This window comes from Neurospora tetraspora, assembly GCF_033439725.1.
Source record: "Neurospora tetraspora strain CBS 560.94 chromosome Unknown B0H65scaffold_5, whole genome shotgun sequence".
In the NCBI taxonomy this organism is placed as follows: domain Eukaryota; kingdom Fungi; phylum Ascomycota; class Sordariomycetes; order Sordariales; family Sordariaceae; genus Neurospora; species Neurospora tetraspora.
This window is the reverse complement of record NW_026944387.1, coordinates 888,158-903,380: the sequence shown is the minus strand read 5'-3', so window position 1 is coordinate 903,380 and position 15,223 is coordinate 888,158. Positions and strand designations below refer to the sequence as shown.

The 15,223-nt window shown below is 52.8% G+C and overlaps 2 protein-coding genes across 2 annotated transcripts; both read right to left on the bottom strand.

Annotated features, from left to right (window-relative positions):
• Positions 1–6,107: 6,107 nt before the first annotated feature.
• B0H65DRAFT_219507 (putative flavoprotein-ubiquinone oxidoreductase) lies at positions 6,108–8,613 on the bottom strand. The gene is made up of 2 exons (XM_062822033.1): positions 6,507–8,613; positions 6,108–6,432 (listed from the first exon to the last, which is right to left on the bottom strand). Exons 1-2 carry the CDS (start codon positions 8,339–8,341, stop codon positions 6,333–6,335), a joined length of 1,935 nt encoding a protein of 644 aa, XP_062680244.1. The 5' UTR covers positions 8,342–8,613; the 3' UTR covers positions 6,108–6,332.
• A 1,724-nt stretch (positions 8,614–10,337) lies between these two features.
• Positions 10,338–14,337, bottom strand: B0H65DRAFT_509552 (uncharacterized protein; the record flags this gene model as incomplete). Its single annotated transcript, XM_062828325.1, has 6 exons — positions 10,338–10,910; positions 10,981–11,379; positions 11,440–12,414; positions 12,496–13,391; positions 13,449–13,581; positions 13,666–14,337. 6 exons carry the CDS (start codon positions 14,335–14,337, stop codon positions 10,338–10,340), a joined length of 3,648 nt encoding a protein of 1,215 aa, XP_062680243.1.
• Positions 14,338–15,223: the final 886 nt, after the last annotated feature.

Here is a 15,223-nt window from a genome sequence, read left to right as displayed (position 1 = left end):
CGTGACAGCGACGACGACGACGATGACGATGCGTGTGATGCGTGACGGACGGGGCCGAGCTTCTTCTCTGGATGGAAGTGGATTGGAGGTGAGGGGTGTGGTTGGTTGTGGTGTGGGGAAAATGAAAAAAAAATCGAGGCCGAACGCAGGTATCGGATACGTAGGGCCGGTCGGGACTTCCGCGCGAGACTCTCGAAACAATGGGTTGGAGGGAGCGCCCGCTACTTATAATTTTCTGCCCAGTCTGCGCTATGTCGCCTAAGGCACCCACGCTAATCTTTGGCGGCGGGTCCCCTGGTCTTTGTCGTTTTGGGCGCCGCACTGTGAGCCGGATGCGGCCAATCAACGTCCCTCATTTGCCCTTTTTCTCTCTTTTGCCCGCTCGCTCACCCTCCCTCACCCCGTCTGCCCGCCTCCTGAGCCACCCAGACATGCAGGTTTCCTCCATGTACCGGTACTTCTGTCTGACCCATGTCCTCTCCTTGCTCCTGCCCTCACCTCCCTGTTCGGCGGCCAGAGCGCCCTTTCTCATCCTTCCCCTCCCCCACCAATCCCGCCAACTCGTTGTTGCCAAGCCGAGCACTGACGGTTTCCAGCATGTCGTAATCTGGAAATGTTAACCCTCGCCACACACTCTTCGTTACAGCAGCAACCTTCTGAAACCATTTTATTCCTTCTCCCTTTTCTTTTGGAACTCGACAAGAAACGATTCTTTCTCCTTTTTTGCTACTCTTTCATTCGTCTTGGGTTTGGGTGCTTGGATGCATCGTGACTTGAATTGTCATTCAGCTTCATCAATCGATCCATCGTCGACGTTCATTCAATCGTCATCCAAGTCGGCTCATTTGGTCTTTCATCATCCATCCATCCATCCATCCGACATCTAGTGCACAGCCGACATTTCCTTGTGTTGTGTCTGGTAGTTTGCGTCGCCACCTCCTCGGTGCTTTTGGGCGTTGCGCGGGCCTGTGGTGTGGCGGTCTTTCCATCCGGCTATTCTGTTTCGACAGCAGCGAGAAGTGACGCATTGGCGGTCGCTCACCTACCTACCTCTAGGCTTGCTTCGCTTGATTACCAACCTACTGGCTCAGCACACATCGATCTCCCGCCCATCGATTCATGGCATCGACATCGGCGCAAACTGGACCAACTTCCAACTTCCCGCTTCTTCGGCAGCACTCGAGGCCTCCCTCGCTCGGCTCTTGATTTCGGTTCCCATGGCGATTACTTCCAGTGGACTTGGTCTAACCAACCGCAACTGCTGCATCGCAATCCAGCTGAATGGCTTCTCGACATTTGGTCACCGCAACTCCCACATGGCGCTTGCAACATCGCCTGCAATACACCCGACACTGCCAGGACTTCAGCACACTCCGCTGCCTGTTTAGCGGATGACAGCGAAACCCGGTCGGTTTCGCTTTCCTGCTTCGGATACCGAATTTGCCATAGCCATTCCGCCACATCCCCAAAATCAAGAGTCACAAAAGCACCGACATAAACAGCATTCGCAGTTCCAGGCTCACCGCGCAGACATATCGAGGAAAAGACTGACTCGCAGGACATGCTACCAACACACCTCAAATGGACGCAAAAAAGCGGTGCAGCGACATGAGCAATCAGCCACGGTTGGCGGAGCAAACATTTTGTCACTGATGGAATGAGCAGGACGCGGAACGCATTTGCACGCGTTCGCCTTGAGCACGACACACGGAAAGCCTGATTTTAGCAACGGGGCTCAAAGCCAGGAGGGACGGGATCATCACGGGCAAAACAAAAGCGATACAAAGCGAGCTTCGTAGGCGTCACCAAAGGTAAGCGCGTCCTCCCTTTTGCCCGCTTTGACATGTTTTATCAGGCTGCGAATCCTGTCGGATGCCGTGTCGAGCCTTGTACCGGTACCTGTAGCAAGATTGGCGGGTCCGGATTGGCTCGTTGCCGTGGACAGTGTCCCCCCAACCTCATATCCCTGTTAGATTGCGTTTTCAGACCACGAGCCTCGTTTATGACTCATAACGTGTGCCCGGTCCCAGCGATTTTCATGGAAACTCAAAAAAAAAATCGTTTTCGTGCCGAACTCGCAAATTTTTCATTCGGCTTTTTCTCCCCCCTTTGCGACTCCCAGGTCACGCCATGCCCGTATTTGCCTCGGATGTCGGGTACCACGGACACCGAAATTCAGTCGTGTCGTGTCGAAAGTCGTTGCTGTTTGCTGCAAACGGCTTGCACTGAAACCTGTTGCACTTGCAATCCCTTTTTTCCCCGTCCGTTTGTAGTGATGTGCGTGTTGGTTGCAAACGAAAGCGGAAAAAAGAAAAAGGTGGGAAGAAATGGTGCTGCAAGCAATCACAAGAAGTGCACAAAAAGGCGACCGCGCCCAGTTCACATGCGAGATGGTTGCATAAGAATCAGCCGGAGGGTTGCATAACTGCCGTAATTCATTGGACACAAGTGGCCAGCCAATGATGTCGCAAAAGACCGACGGCACAGTTGCGGCGGAGTCTTTGATTGCAAAGTCGTAATATTTGGTAATTACCACAGGCGATTTTACGCGATGGTATCTCGCAAGAGCAGAGTCTGGCCTTGTTCGTGTTGTTTTTGTTGTTGCAACTGTGTTCAAAAAGCAAAAGTGAGAAAGGAACAGAAAGCGGTGGAATGTGGACTCTCATTCCTTCACCCCGCTCACCCACCACGGTCACCATCAACCAAAAGCGCGTCCGACAGTGCAAGAAAGGAAAACCAGCTGTGAGGGCTGTCGGTTCCCCGCCGGTGCGATCGCAAGCCGATTGGTCAGAGATTGACAGTTGCGGTCGAGTTTGCAGCCCGGGCTGGACTCCAACCGCGTCGGGGACATCTGTGCTTTCACCGCCGTATTGGAGGACGCGAATGAGCGCGTCCAGATTTCAAGATTGTCCGTGATACCCCTGATTAGACTCGATGACGTATCCTTAACTCCGTCGTTATGCAGATTGATAATGTATCTTCACCGACTGCTCATCACAACTTCTTTTTTTACGAGTCGTGGTGTGTGGATGAAAACATCGCCAGCTCATACTCACACGTTCTTCTGTTGAGTTTTGCTAGCCGTCAAAGTGTTTCGATGGGTCATACCATTCAGGCAGGAGCTTGGTGCTCTTTTAGTTTTTTTGACCTTTTCTGATGCTCATATCGCGGTAATCTTTTCTTTCCTATCTCGTGGTCTGGAACTGGGTACCTCTACCGATGCCGGATACCTAGACGTGCATTGCAGTTTTGACACATGTCCAGACATGTGTTCACTGTTCCCAACAGAACGATGACAGCTGGACTGGGCTAAAATAGCGTGACATCGCTTCCTGACCTGGTAATCTTGACACGTTCGCAGGTGTTCCCGTTGGTGAGGTTCCCGATGGTTCTGGACTTTAGGAGTCGCTGGAGTCTGGAGCGCGACATGGATTGAATGGCTGATGGTCAGCGTGGAGTCGTCGTCAAGATAAGGTGTTGGTGAGGTTATCTTTGGTAACAACGAGCCACGTGTGCACGTGGGCTGGTTGGCCTGGTTGTCCGATCGAGGAGGCTCGAGCGGATAACTTCATCCTATCGGTTGTCGATATGGAACTTGCTCGTCAAGATCACGACTGCTCATTGGAATCACGACTGTTCCATCTTGGGAGAGATCATCACGCTCTTTTAAATCGGGCTCACTCGTCCACATGCCGCTTACCTACCATGCTCATCGTTCATGATCGTTCATGAGCATCATGAACGTTTTTAAGAAGGCTCCCTCAGAAGGAAGCGATGCGGGAGACGTCATCCCCAGGGCACACATCTTGATGAGCACGTTGATAGCGGAAGCCGGAAGCCGGAAGCCGGAAGACCGAAAGAGGAATTGCCGACTTATCCGATCTTGGATCACGGGCCATATCTTGACTTCTTTCCCAGGACACTTTATCCTCAATAAGACATTTTTCACTATAATTGCGACTATCGCGGCTTCTAATCGTCTCCTCAACCTCAACCTCATAACTCTTCACCTGTCTCTTCACTTGTCTCTTCACTTGTCTCTTCACCTGTCTTTTCACCTGTCTTTTCACCTGTCTCTTAGTTGTCTCTTCACATGTCTTTACTCCTCCCTTCACCTTCTGTCTCAGAAACCACTTACAAGCCTGCAAAACAGACGTAAAGAAACCTCTCGCGAACTCCTGGGAAAACTCCCGAAAACTAGCCAGGAAGTCGACAGAAAGTCGTCCAATCCGGGGTTGGTGTCAATGAGTAACTATAAGAACTGCCACTGTTCGGATTGTTGATCGTTATGGGGGTCTGGTTAAGCATAGATGTATCTTGGAGTCTCAAGAATTCAAGGTGTTTTACATTTCACTCGAGTATCACGATTTTGGCTTTTCGATTCTCACGGAGTGTTCCTCCGAGTTGATATCAGGTTTTGATATCAGGACTCGAGACGAGCCAAGATCATGATACTTGAGTACGTGAATTTTTTTTTGTTCGCTATACAGTCGTCGCATGGAGACACAAAGGTCCTTGCCTTGGATGTCTAGAAGTCTCCAGAAACCCTGATTGTGATGGTCTTCACATTTGCCGGTGTCGACCGTCGTTGACGAAGCCGAAGATGCAACGGTATGGATCCCCGGTCAGGACATACATAACTGACCACTCGCCGGAAGAGGAAAAAAGGTGTCGAGTTTTTGGATTTCCTTCGAGGGACGCTCGCTGTAGGTACTCGGGGGATGAATTCGATGGGTGATTGACTGCGTACGTTTGTGACATACCTATTAGTCGATGCTGGAGCGAGTTTTATCTCGGGAGCTGAAAAAGAAATTCAAAAGTACTACGAGTTGATTGTTCTGAAATTTCGCCTGTCTCGAACCAAATCAGGCCCAACACCACATGTATCCATCTCCGACCCCTTATCACCCAGAAAACGAGAAAACGAGAGACAACACGAGCAATAAGAACATGATTTAGTAGACACTTATGGAAAGTACAAGGCAAGAGGCATAAAAAGAAGCATCAAGTCTACCAGCCCGAGGTCGATGAACAAGATATTTCAACCTACGATCGTCTAGTGGGGTTCGCTGTTTCCGTCGGGTTGGGTGATAACTGAATGACTGACAAGCATGGCGAAGCGAGAACAGAAGATCCAACTGAAGTTAGGCAACTAACAGAACCTTGATCCTTCCATATCTCTCGGTTGTCTCTGTCTACTGTATTGCTGATTCAATGTATCGAGAGCAACACCAGATACTTGGCAGTGTAATGTTGCCTTTGGAAAGATCATCCAAAATTACTCTCGATTTTGCACTCAGTGTGCAAAACGGCCTAAGAAAAGAACACTACCTTAAGATACTACTACTCAGGCTTAACTTTGAATCATATGTCACTCTTCAGGTTCTTGGTTAGGTACCGATACTCCTCCTGATGGGTTTGGCGAACTGCCCTGAGATGTACTGTGATGTGCTGCAATGTTCTTTACCCTCTGAGATACAATGGTTTGGTTAATCATACCCTGTGGCGGGATTCCTTTTGTGTGTTTCCTTTTGCGTGATCACCGGAGACGGATGCACTCGTTTCAACGGATACAGTCGGGTGGGTAGGGTGTTCCTTCGTTGCAGTGATTAGACGATAGCGGATGGATCACCATTATTCATATCAAGATTTACTGTGTTGACCGATGGCACCACTCGAGCAAGAGACCACATTCCTCTATCGAAGTTGCCTCATATACGTTCAAAAACAAACACCACTCTGAGCACTCCCTCCCATCTTCACAATGTGCTTCCGTGCTTGTTCAACTTGATACCATGGACCACCTAACCTGTATTGTACCAACATGACAATTAAGGTCACCCTAAGCTGCTGACTGTCAACAGAAGAGTTACCAATCACCATCCAGTCAACATTGGACGACCAACAGCGGCCAACTTCAGCCCACTGCTCAGTTAGAACGCCATCAAAGATCAGATGCCAGGGCGTCCTCCAGCTTCGAGTTGTTCACTCCGTCACCTGCGACACACCAAGCTGGACATGAACCCCCAAGATCCAAAAGCAAAGTCAAATGGATATAAATACAGTACCCAACACACCAGTACTAGTACAACCAACAACCACAACAACTGAAACAGAATCCATATATACAGTCTATGTTAAATAGACAACGCCCCATCACCCATAATAACAATGCACTCCTCAAATCTCCATCATCATTTGTCTATGCCAAAACCTTCGTTCGTGTATATACGTAGACTGACGGAACATTCTATCCAATCCAAACCAGCGTGCATGAAGGACCAACTAAGAAACGAATACATAATCTGAAATCCTCTTGGAGAAGAGGAGTCTTATGTCATGTAGTACTTGGGACCCTCACCACCCTGGGGCACCTGCCAGTTGATATCCTGGTTAGGAGCCTTGATGTCGCAGGTCTTGCAGTGGATGCAGCTGTTTTTGGTCAATCCTCGTTAGCCCTTCTTCATCCTTCCCATCATCTATCTCACGGGGCAAGGGAAACTCACTTCTGCGCATTAATCTGAAACCTCACGCCCTCCTCCTTCGTTGCGTCCTCCACATACTCATAAACGCCCGCGGGGCAGAACCTATTCTCGACGCCCTTGTACTTGGGATACGTCTCCTTGGTATGCTGATCCCAGTCCTTAACCTGGAGATGCACGGGCTGGTCCTCCTCGTGGTTGGTGCCCGTCCTGGAAACCGAAGTCAAGATGTCGAAAGTGATCTTGCCGTCCGGCTTGGGATACTCGATCTTCTCGCACTCGTCCGCCGGCTTGGTGGCCTCGTGGTCGAGCACCTTGTGCTTGAACGTCCAGGGCACGCGGCCCTTGAGGAGGAAGGCGTCGATGCCCGAGTACATGATACCGCCGTAGAGACCCAGGGGCGAGTGGAAGGAGGGGCGCATGTTGCGGACTTCCTTGAGCTCCTTCCAGATGGACGAGTTGCGGAGCGAGTCCTCGTACGAGTAGAGGAAGACGGACCCGGAGTCGTTGGTGTCCTGCAGGGCGTCCCAGGCGGCGTTCGCGGCGAGCGTGCCGCTCTTCATGGCGTTGTGGGTGCCCTTGACCTTTGGCACGTTGACGAAGCCGGCCGAGTCGCCGATGAGGGCGCCGCCGGGGAAGGCGACCTTGGGGATGGACTGGAAACCACCCTCGATGAGGGCGCGGGCGCCGTAGGAGATGCACTTGCCGCCTTCGAGGAAGTGGCGGTAGAAGGGGTGCTGCTTCATCTTCTGGAACTCGCCGTAGGGGCTGAGCCAGGGGTTGGGGTAGTCGAGGGCGGTGACGAGACCAATGGAGACGAGGTTGTCGCCGAAGTGGTACATCCAGGCGCCGCCGTAGGTGTTGGCAGGCAGGGGGTAGCCCATGGAGTGGAAGATCTCGCCCTTCTTGAACTTCTCGGGCTGGATCTCCCAGACCTCCTTGACGCCGAGACCATAAGTCTGCGGCTGGCTGTCGCGGCGCAGGTCGAACTTCTTGATGACCTGCTTGGAGAGGGAGCCGTGGCAGCCCTCGCCGAAGAGGGTGACGCGTGCGTGGAACTCCATGCCGCGCTCGAACCGGTCCGTGGGCTTGCCGTTGCGGCCGATACCAAGATCGTTGGTAGCGACGCCCTTGACGGAGCCATCGGGCTTGTAGAGAACCTCGGAGGCAGCGAAGCCGGGGTAGACCTCGACGCCGACCTCCTCGGCGCGCTCGCCCAACCACTTTGTGAACTCGGAGAGGGAAACGATGTAGTTGCCCTTGTTGTGCATCTGCGGCGGGGTGGGGACCCAGAAGGCACGCTTCTCGGTGAGGAAGCGCATGGTGTCGCCGCCAGCGGGGGTGGCGCCGGTGAAGCGGTTGGGGTTCTCCTCGTCGAGCCAGTCAGGGATGAGCTCCTTGATGCCGGAGGGCTCGATAACGGCACCGGAGAGGGTGTGCGCGCCGATCTCGCCGGCCTTCTCGAGAAGCAGAACGCGGAACTCGTCGTTGCCAGCCTCGTTGGCGAGCTGCTTCAGGCGAATGGCAGCGGCAAGACCGGCGGGACCACCACCAACAATGCACACGTCGACCTCATCGCTCTCGCGCTCGATGCTGTTGGGGTCGAAGGCGTCGTCGGCGACATCGGCGAAACGGCGTTGGGTTGTCGTCGAGAGGGCGGCGGCTTGTCGTGTCCTTAGAAGAGGGTTGTAAGACTGGCGGGCGACTTTGGGTCTCCGTGTGGATCGCGAAGCGGGGGAGATGTTGTTGAGGGTGGGTGTCGAGAGAGTTCTCAGGCCGCGGGTGGTCTGTACCGAGGTGGTGCCGGCGGAACCAGCCCGCCGGTAGAGGCACGACGTGATGCGTGCGGAGGTCGACATTGTGTATTATGGGCGTCGGGTCCGTGTGTCGTTTGCCCGGCCGGTTGGTTGGTTGCTCGGTCGCTGGGCCTGATATATCGGGGGACCAGGCGGAGGAGTAAGTTGGAGAGAGAGGGGAGAGTGGTGACTGTATGACTCCGAGGGTGAGGGTGAGGGTATGTGGAGTAAACAAATCTAGTACAACGGCGACATATGATTGTAAGTCACATTATATACTTTCTCCAAGACAGAAGTCAACGATAACGAGGAACAGAAAGGGATCGGATGCGTACCTGACTGACTGTATGTCAAAGTCAGAAGAATGGGTATAGAAGAGAGAAATCAATTCCTTCGCAACAAGCTGCTCACTCCGAAATACCTGAACCAGACAGGAACCAAGACCAAAAAGAAAAAACCAAGGCTTTCTTCAGAAAAATAAAACACGAGCGGGAGCGATCAAAATCCCGTCTTGGACCGAGACCTCGGCGACGACACCGGCGATGCTAGTAACACTAACAGCCTCAGCAGGTCCGACTTCGTAGCGTCAAAGTTGGCCTGGATTTTGGTTATAAAGAGTTCATTGTAGTCCACTGTAACAAGTCACTTCTTTTCCCCTGTGACAAATTCATTCCCCGCAGATACACTGAAGTCGTGATGCAGTTTCTGTCTGCGTCTGCGATTCGGATCTCCAACCAAAGATCCACGGGACGAAAAGCGATCCAGGACCGGGCGAACTCGCAATGACGTCCCTCCCTTGTCCTGACCAATGAGCATGCAACAATTTGAAAATGCGGTCTGTGCGGCTCCGGCACAGGGGATCCCGATTGCTGTGCCTTTTGTGTGCCTGTGATAAACCCCACCATTTGACTCTTTCCTTTTTGGTAGAGGTAGGGGACGGGACTCAATACCCGACCTCCCGACGCGCCGAGGGTAGCCGAACAAGCTTGTGTCCGTTGTTGTAGGGGTGCTGTTAACAGAGTTTGGTGGGTATAAGGTGGGAATGTGTTAGTGAGTTAGGAACACCCGAACGCGACCCGGGCCTGAGCCGGCTGGAGAGAACAAGAGAGAGGAGACTGGGATAGGAAAGTGACGTTTGCGCCGCTGGCTTTTATTGTTCTTCAGCCCCTTCATCCGGCTGGAACGAGTGGGGGTACGTACAGGTACTTCACGATGGCGATGGCTGCGTGGGGGTTCACAGCTCGCACGGGTACGCAGGCAGACATGAGGCTGATGATGGAAACGACCAACCCGTTCAGACAGCTATTGTTTATGGGCGGATGGCTGAACACAGCATATCCTGAATGGTGACAAGAGACCAATGGCGCAATAGAGAGGTTGTACTTGGACTTGCAACTAAGAGGCTGAGTATAGAGGCGTGTAGCACAAGAGGCTCTGGTGGTTGAGCAGAAGAACTTGCCAATGAGACGATATGGGAAGACGACACATGTTACACATACGGGATAGCTGAGTGGACGGGAGCAGGTAAGTAAGAGTGAAGAGAAATACTGAAAGACTGCAGGTTGGTGTTGTCTACCTACCTAGTGTATGCTCATGGTTGACAAAGTCATTGGGCCTAGGTATTTCTCAGCTAAGCACAGAGACTGTGTGATTTGATATATACGGCTCCTCATTATCTATGGTATCCAAACTATAAACACTTTCTAAAAAGGATATATCCAAGAAAACAACTAAACAACGCCCTGTTCAACTTTTGTCTCGTCATATCAAGTCATGTCGTATATCATGTCATCAGACAACATCATCATCATCATCATCATCACCATCACCATCTTTCCTCCTCATCCTCCACCCTTCTTCCACTTCTCTTCTTCAGCCTCCTCATTATCAATGGTATATCCTCCACTCCATCTGTATCCTTCATCTTCCCCTTTCCCTTTTCCCTTCCCCCCGGGACCTGCCCGTGCCCGTGCCCCTGTCTCTCACCCCCCTCCTCCCTGGCTTCAATCACCAAAGGCGGCCGCCTGCCAGGAGGCCCGGCAGACCCCTTCGCCACTAGTCAAAAATCATGCTTATTAACATCCGGAATCTGATGCCTCTCATGCCTCGCATTCATCACATCCGCCCAAAAATCATAACTCAGCTCCTTCTGCCTGCGCGCCCTCTCCTCCTCCCTCGCGCGTTTCCTCATCGCCTTCTTCCTCTCCTTGCGCATCTTATTCCGCTCGGGCTCGATCTTGCGTGCCTCGACTCTGATCGCTCTATACCCCTGTTTAATCTGTCCCGTAGCGGCCTTGAAGATTTTCTTGCAAATGCCCTGAACGCGCGACGAGAAAGCGGCGATTAAGGAAGTGAAGATCAAGAAGCAGGAGACGGGCAGGGCGATGGCGCCTATGTAGCCCAACGTGGGGATGGTGGAATCGGAGCCGTCCGGGTTTTGGCCGTCGTGCCATTCGCGCGTGTTCATGCCGAAGATGCCGGTGAAGAAGGATAAGGGGAGGAAGATGACGGTGAAGGTGGTGAAGATCATTACCGAGAGGTTTTGAGAGGCGGCGAGCTCGGTTTGGAGGCGCGACCAGCGGACTTCGTCGACTTGGGCTTGGCGTTGGGCCATTTCGAGCATTTTTTCGTACTGGATGGATGTCAGTTGGTGAGAAGAGTAAAGGAGGGAAGGAAAGAAAAGGGGGGAAGGTGAAACTTACATCCTTCTTGGTAGTCTCTACCCTCTTCACCATTTCGCCTGTCAGCTGCTTATACTCCGTCAAGTACTCCATTGCCTTGTCGAGGTAGCCTTGGCCGTTCTTGGTTATCTCCTTCAGACTCGGGTTGTTGTAGATCTCCTTGAGCTGGTTGACTACTCCCTCCTGGGTTTCAAACAGGCGGAGAAGCGTCGACAGCTCATCTTCCATGTCTCTCAGCTCCAGCAATGCAGAAGTGTTCTCTCTGTTTTCCCTCTCGGCCTTCTCCAGCTCGCGCTTATGCCGCTCCTTGATCGACAGCGTCCTGCCTTTGCCAAAATCGTCATCATCCAGGTCGTCAGTCGAGGTGCTAATAAAGTTCTGCGTACGGAACCGGCGCATGTTTTGCGTCATTCTCTCGGCCTGTCATAATGTTAGCAATTTTTTCGTCCCCTTAGACCCAACATGATGCTTGTCACATACCAACAAACCAATAGCCTCCTCAAAAATCCTAAAAATATCCAAATCCCTATGCGTCGACAGCTCCACAAACGCCATCACCGCATGCAACACGATAAACGCCGCCAGATCCAGCGCGTTATCCGTCCTGCCCGTCAAATCACCGTTCAGCTCATTGTACACAATATTCCTCAGATCCGCCTGCTGGAACAGTGTCCCTTCCTTGGGACTCGACTCCCTCTTCGGGAAGAATGTAGCCAGCGTATCATTATCAATCGCCCACAGCCACAGCTGGTCGACCATCAGCAGCTTTCCATCCTTGACGTCGCACTCAAAGTCAAACTCGGACTCGGCCTCAGAGCAGGTATCGTCGTATTCCTCCCTATCATGCTCGGAACCCTTGGCGGTGCAAACCGAGGTAACCGCCGACCGCCGACTAGGCGGGTCAACAGCGAATTTGTTCACCGAGTGCGACCTCTCGTGGTGCGCGGACTGATCGTGCTTGGTGAGCTTGTAGAGCATCTGATCATCATCACGGGCGTGCGTGTCCTTGAGGGACGGGTAAGCGAACTGGTCGAGCGTGCGGCGGCAGTTGAGCGGCGGGTCGAAGCCGATGTACTCCCAGATGACCTTCAGCTCGAGCGAGTCGAGGTGTTCGACGTACTCGGGCACGGGCTTGGCGCGGCCGTGGTCGAGACGCTTTTCGATTAGCTTGCGTCGTCGGATGATGTTGCAGTAGGTGTCGAAGTGCAGGTAGGGGAGGTAGATGTAGACGCAGCGCGGGCTGGGGAGGAGGCTAGTTCTTCGGTCGACGAGAGGTGTGGTGAAGGGGGAGGCGGGCAGGCCGGCGTCTGCTGGGACGAGGCACGCCCAGGGCTTGAAGTAGGAGGGCTGGGATTGCGCTTGGAGACCTTGCACTTGTTTGGTCTGCCAGTGTTCGCGGCTTAGGAGCCTTTGGAGGTTCTGACCGCGGGTTTCCTCGATCCTCTTGATTACTTCCTGTTTTGGGGTTAGCAACAGACGGAAAAAAAAAAAAAAAAAAAAAAAAAGAAAGAAAAAAAAGTACTCGAGGCAACTGACCTTCGCCCATATGGGATTGTTGAACGGGACATGGATCCAGGTAATCTTCTTCTTCGCGTGATGCGCGGCACTGTGTCGACCAAAGTTTGCTGGGTGCATAAAGTCCAGTCCAGTACTGCTAACATGGTCGACGATCAACGATGGAGCAGACAAGCTGCCAATACTGCTGGCAGCATCGCTGTCCACCTCCGAGGCCGGCCCAGTGTCATCGTCATCGTCTGTCTCCGTTACCGTTGCTGACTTGAGCGTGAAGGCCCGTGTAAGCAGATGGCGGTTGTGTTGAACCTTGCTCAGACGCTCTTGCAAGAACGGGTCAGCTCCTTTCTGGAGATACTGGCCAAGTTGAGTTTTGGTCGCGTAAAGCCGAGTGCTCGAGTCCGATTCCGGGTCAGGATCCTCATAAAACCCAACGATTTCCACCTTGACATGGTCCTTCAGCCTCAGCGGATGATGGATATGCTTGCTAAGACTCTTAGCCTTCAGCACAGCCTCATGCAGGTCCTCGAGGAAATCATTCATGGTGGAAATGTTGTTGGGTCCAAACGATGCAATGTTGGCGTGGCTATTGTCGATAGCAAAGACATCTTCTCTGGCCAACTCGAGCAACGCAGACTTGACTGACACCAAGGGAGCCGTGAACTTAACCTCACTGGCAAAGATGGCACCCGTGTTTGAGAGTTCACTGTCAATGGTCTCGTAGAAGGACCAGATGCGGAGTTCACTTGCAATGTCCACAAACTGCTCGTGCATTTTGTCCAGCCAAGGATTGTTGTTGGTATTGACCTTGATCTGGTTCATCAGCGAGTTTGGTAGAGCGCGTTGCAACTGAAGCAACTCGCGGACGCTTTCCCTCAGGTTCCTCATGGACATGTAACTTGAACCCCGATGGGGCGTGGCTGAGTCTTATTAACTTTTTGATTTCCCAGAAAAATTGCGGTGGGAAGGGTCCATACCAAAGAAGCCGACGCCATGGCAATTGTTCTTGATATCCTTGTACCGACTGTCTTCATGGGCCTTGAGCAAAGCCCGCTTGACTACCAAGCCACCAATGCTATGGGCAATGAAGAAGAGAGGACGAGACGGACGCTAGGTGGATCAGTCTTGGAACTTTTAAATAAGCAACAGAAACAGGCTGTTCCTGTTCTTGGGTTTAGGTAAGGGAAATCTTACCACGCCTTGGCGGATTTGTACTACGTGGTCCAACAAGTCGACTGCCAGCATGTCGATGTTTATGCCTTCTCTCAATCCCCGATGCTTGTATACCAGCACCCGTATCGTGGGGTCCTTGTTCCGGATTCCCTGTTGAATCCATACATAAGGGAGCCTCATGGATTTTGGCGTGCCAGGTTTCTCCGAAGAGCCAAAATCACTGTCGGCTACCGGGTCGCATGTCCATGGATGAAGCGGTTCCGCGCCGGGACACGGCACGGCGATGATGTCGACCTTGGTCTCATTGTAGCCGTGACCGCCGACATCACCGTCAATGACAGCCCAGCCGGGCTCGGTGTTGTCGGCCAAAGTGACGGCGCTGCCCACGGTGGGTTTGGAGATGTTCCGTAAGTTGGTCATGATGGGATGAGCTTGCAAGACCTTCCTGGCTTCATCACGGGCCCTTTCTTGCGAGGATCGGCCGCCATAGGGGTCTTGGCCGGAAGGTTGTCGTTGGTGAGGCGGAAGGCCGACCGCCGCCGTGACCGCTGCCGTGACCGCTGCCGCATTCTCGAACTCGCCGGTGGCCGCCGTCCCGCTGCCACTCCCCACCGTAGGCGGTCGAGTGGGCGGCCGTAGCGGTTCTAGCTCTACAGCCTTGTCAGTGGAGCCGCTAGAGCCATTGCCGTCCATAATAGCACCCAAACTGTGCTGAGAAGATTGGATTCTGTAAGCCGGGAAGAGTCTTGTTTTTACAGGTGAAGAGCAGCGCAAAGTTAGGAACAGGTCGAGAGATGTTGCGGTGGCCAAGACCAACAGAGTTGCGGAAGCAGACTTGGACTATTTAGTAGGGGAAGAGACCCCAGAAAACACCACGGATGGACCAGCCAGCAGCGGTAAAGTGCTGCCAAGATAGCTGCCAAGAACAGCTTGGGTAGCCCGTATCAAGCGCGGTTCTTCTTGGTGGCCATTTGACCACACCTGAGCACACCAACCGCCCACAACCAGTCCAGGAGAGGCAACCGTCCAGGGGTTGTTTCTGACAGAGGTGGGATTGGTCCGTAGGGAAACTGAATGGATCAGTGGGTCGCGAGGGACCGGCAAAGCAAGGAGACGACGGAGACAAAGGCATATGTCGCAGACCGAGAGGTTCTGGAAGGTGATGAGTCGTGTCTGTGAGAATATCGCTGGACTATCTTTGGCAGAGTCCCCTCTCTAGCTGTGGAGGGCTAGCCGGTGAGAAGAGAGCTGTCACTGGATGTCTGTCTGTGGGCATCTGGAAAGGGTTTAGGTTGGTCGATCCGATCTCGAATCCATTCCAGGGCTTGGTCTTTACCGCCTTCCATGCCGCCCTCTCGCACCCAGTTTCCCGGTGTTGGGGACGACTGGGACGGAAAGGTGGGCAGCTGATGGACACTGATGAGCACCGATGAACACACCTCGAAGTGTGTGCGCGAACTTGGTCATAACCTCTGGGTGGCCAACTGTCGGGTGGTTGCTTTTGCTGCTTACTTGTTTGCTTTCTCTCCTATGAAAGATCAGAATATCTCGTGATATAACGTCAACGGATGCCAAGTAC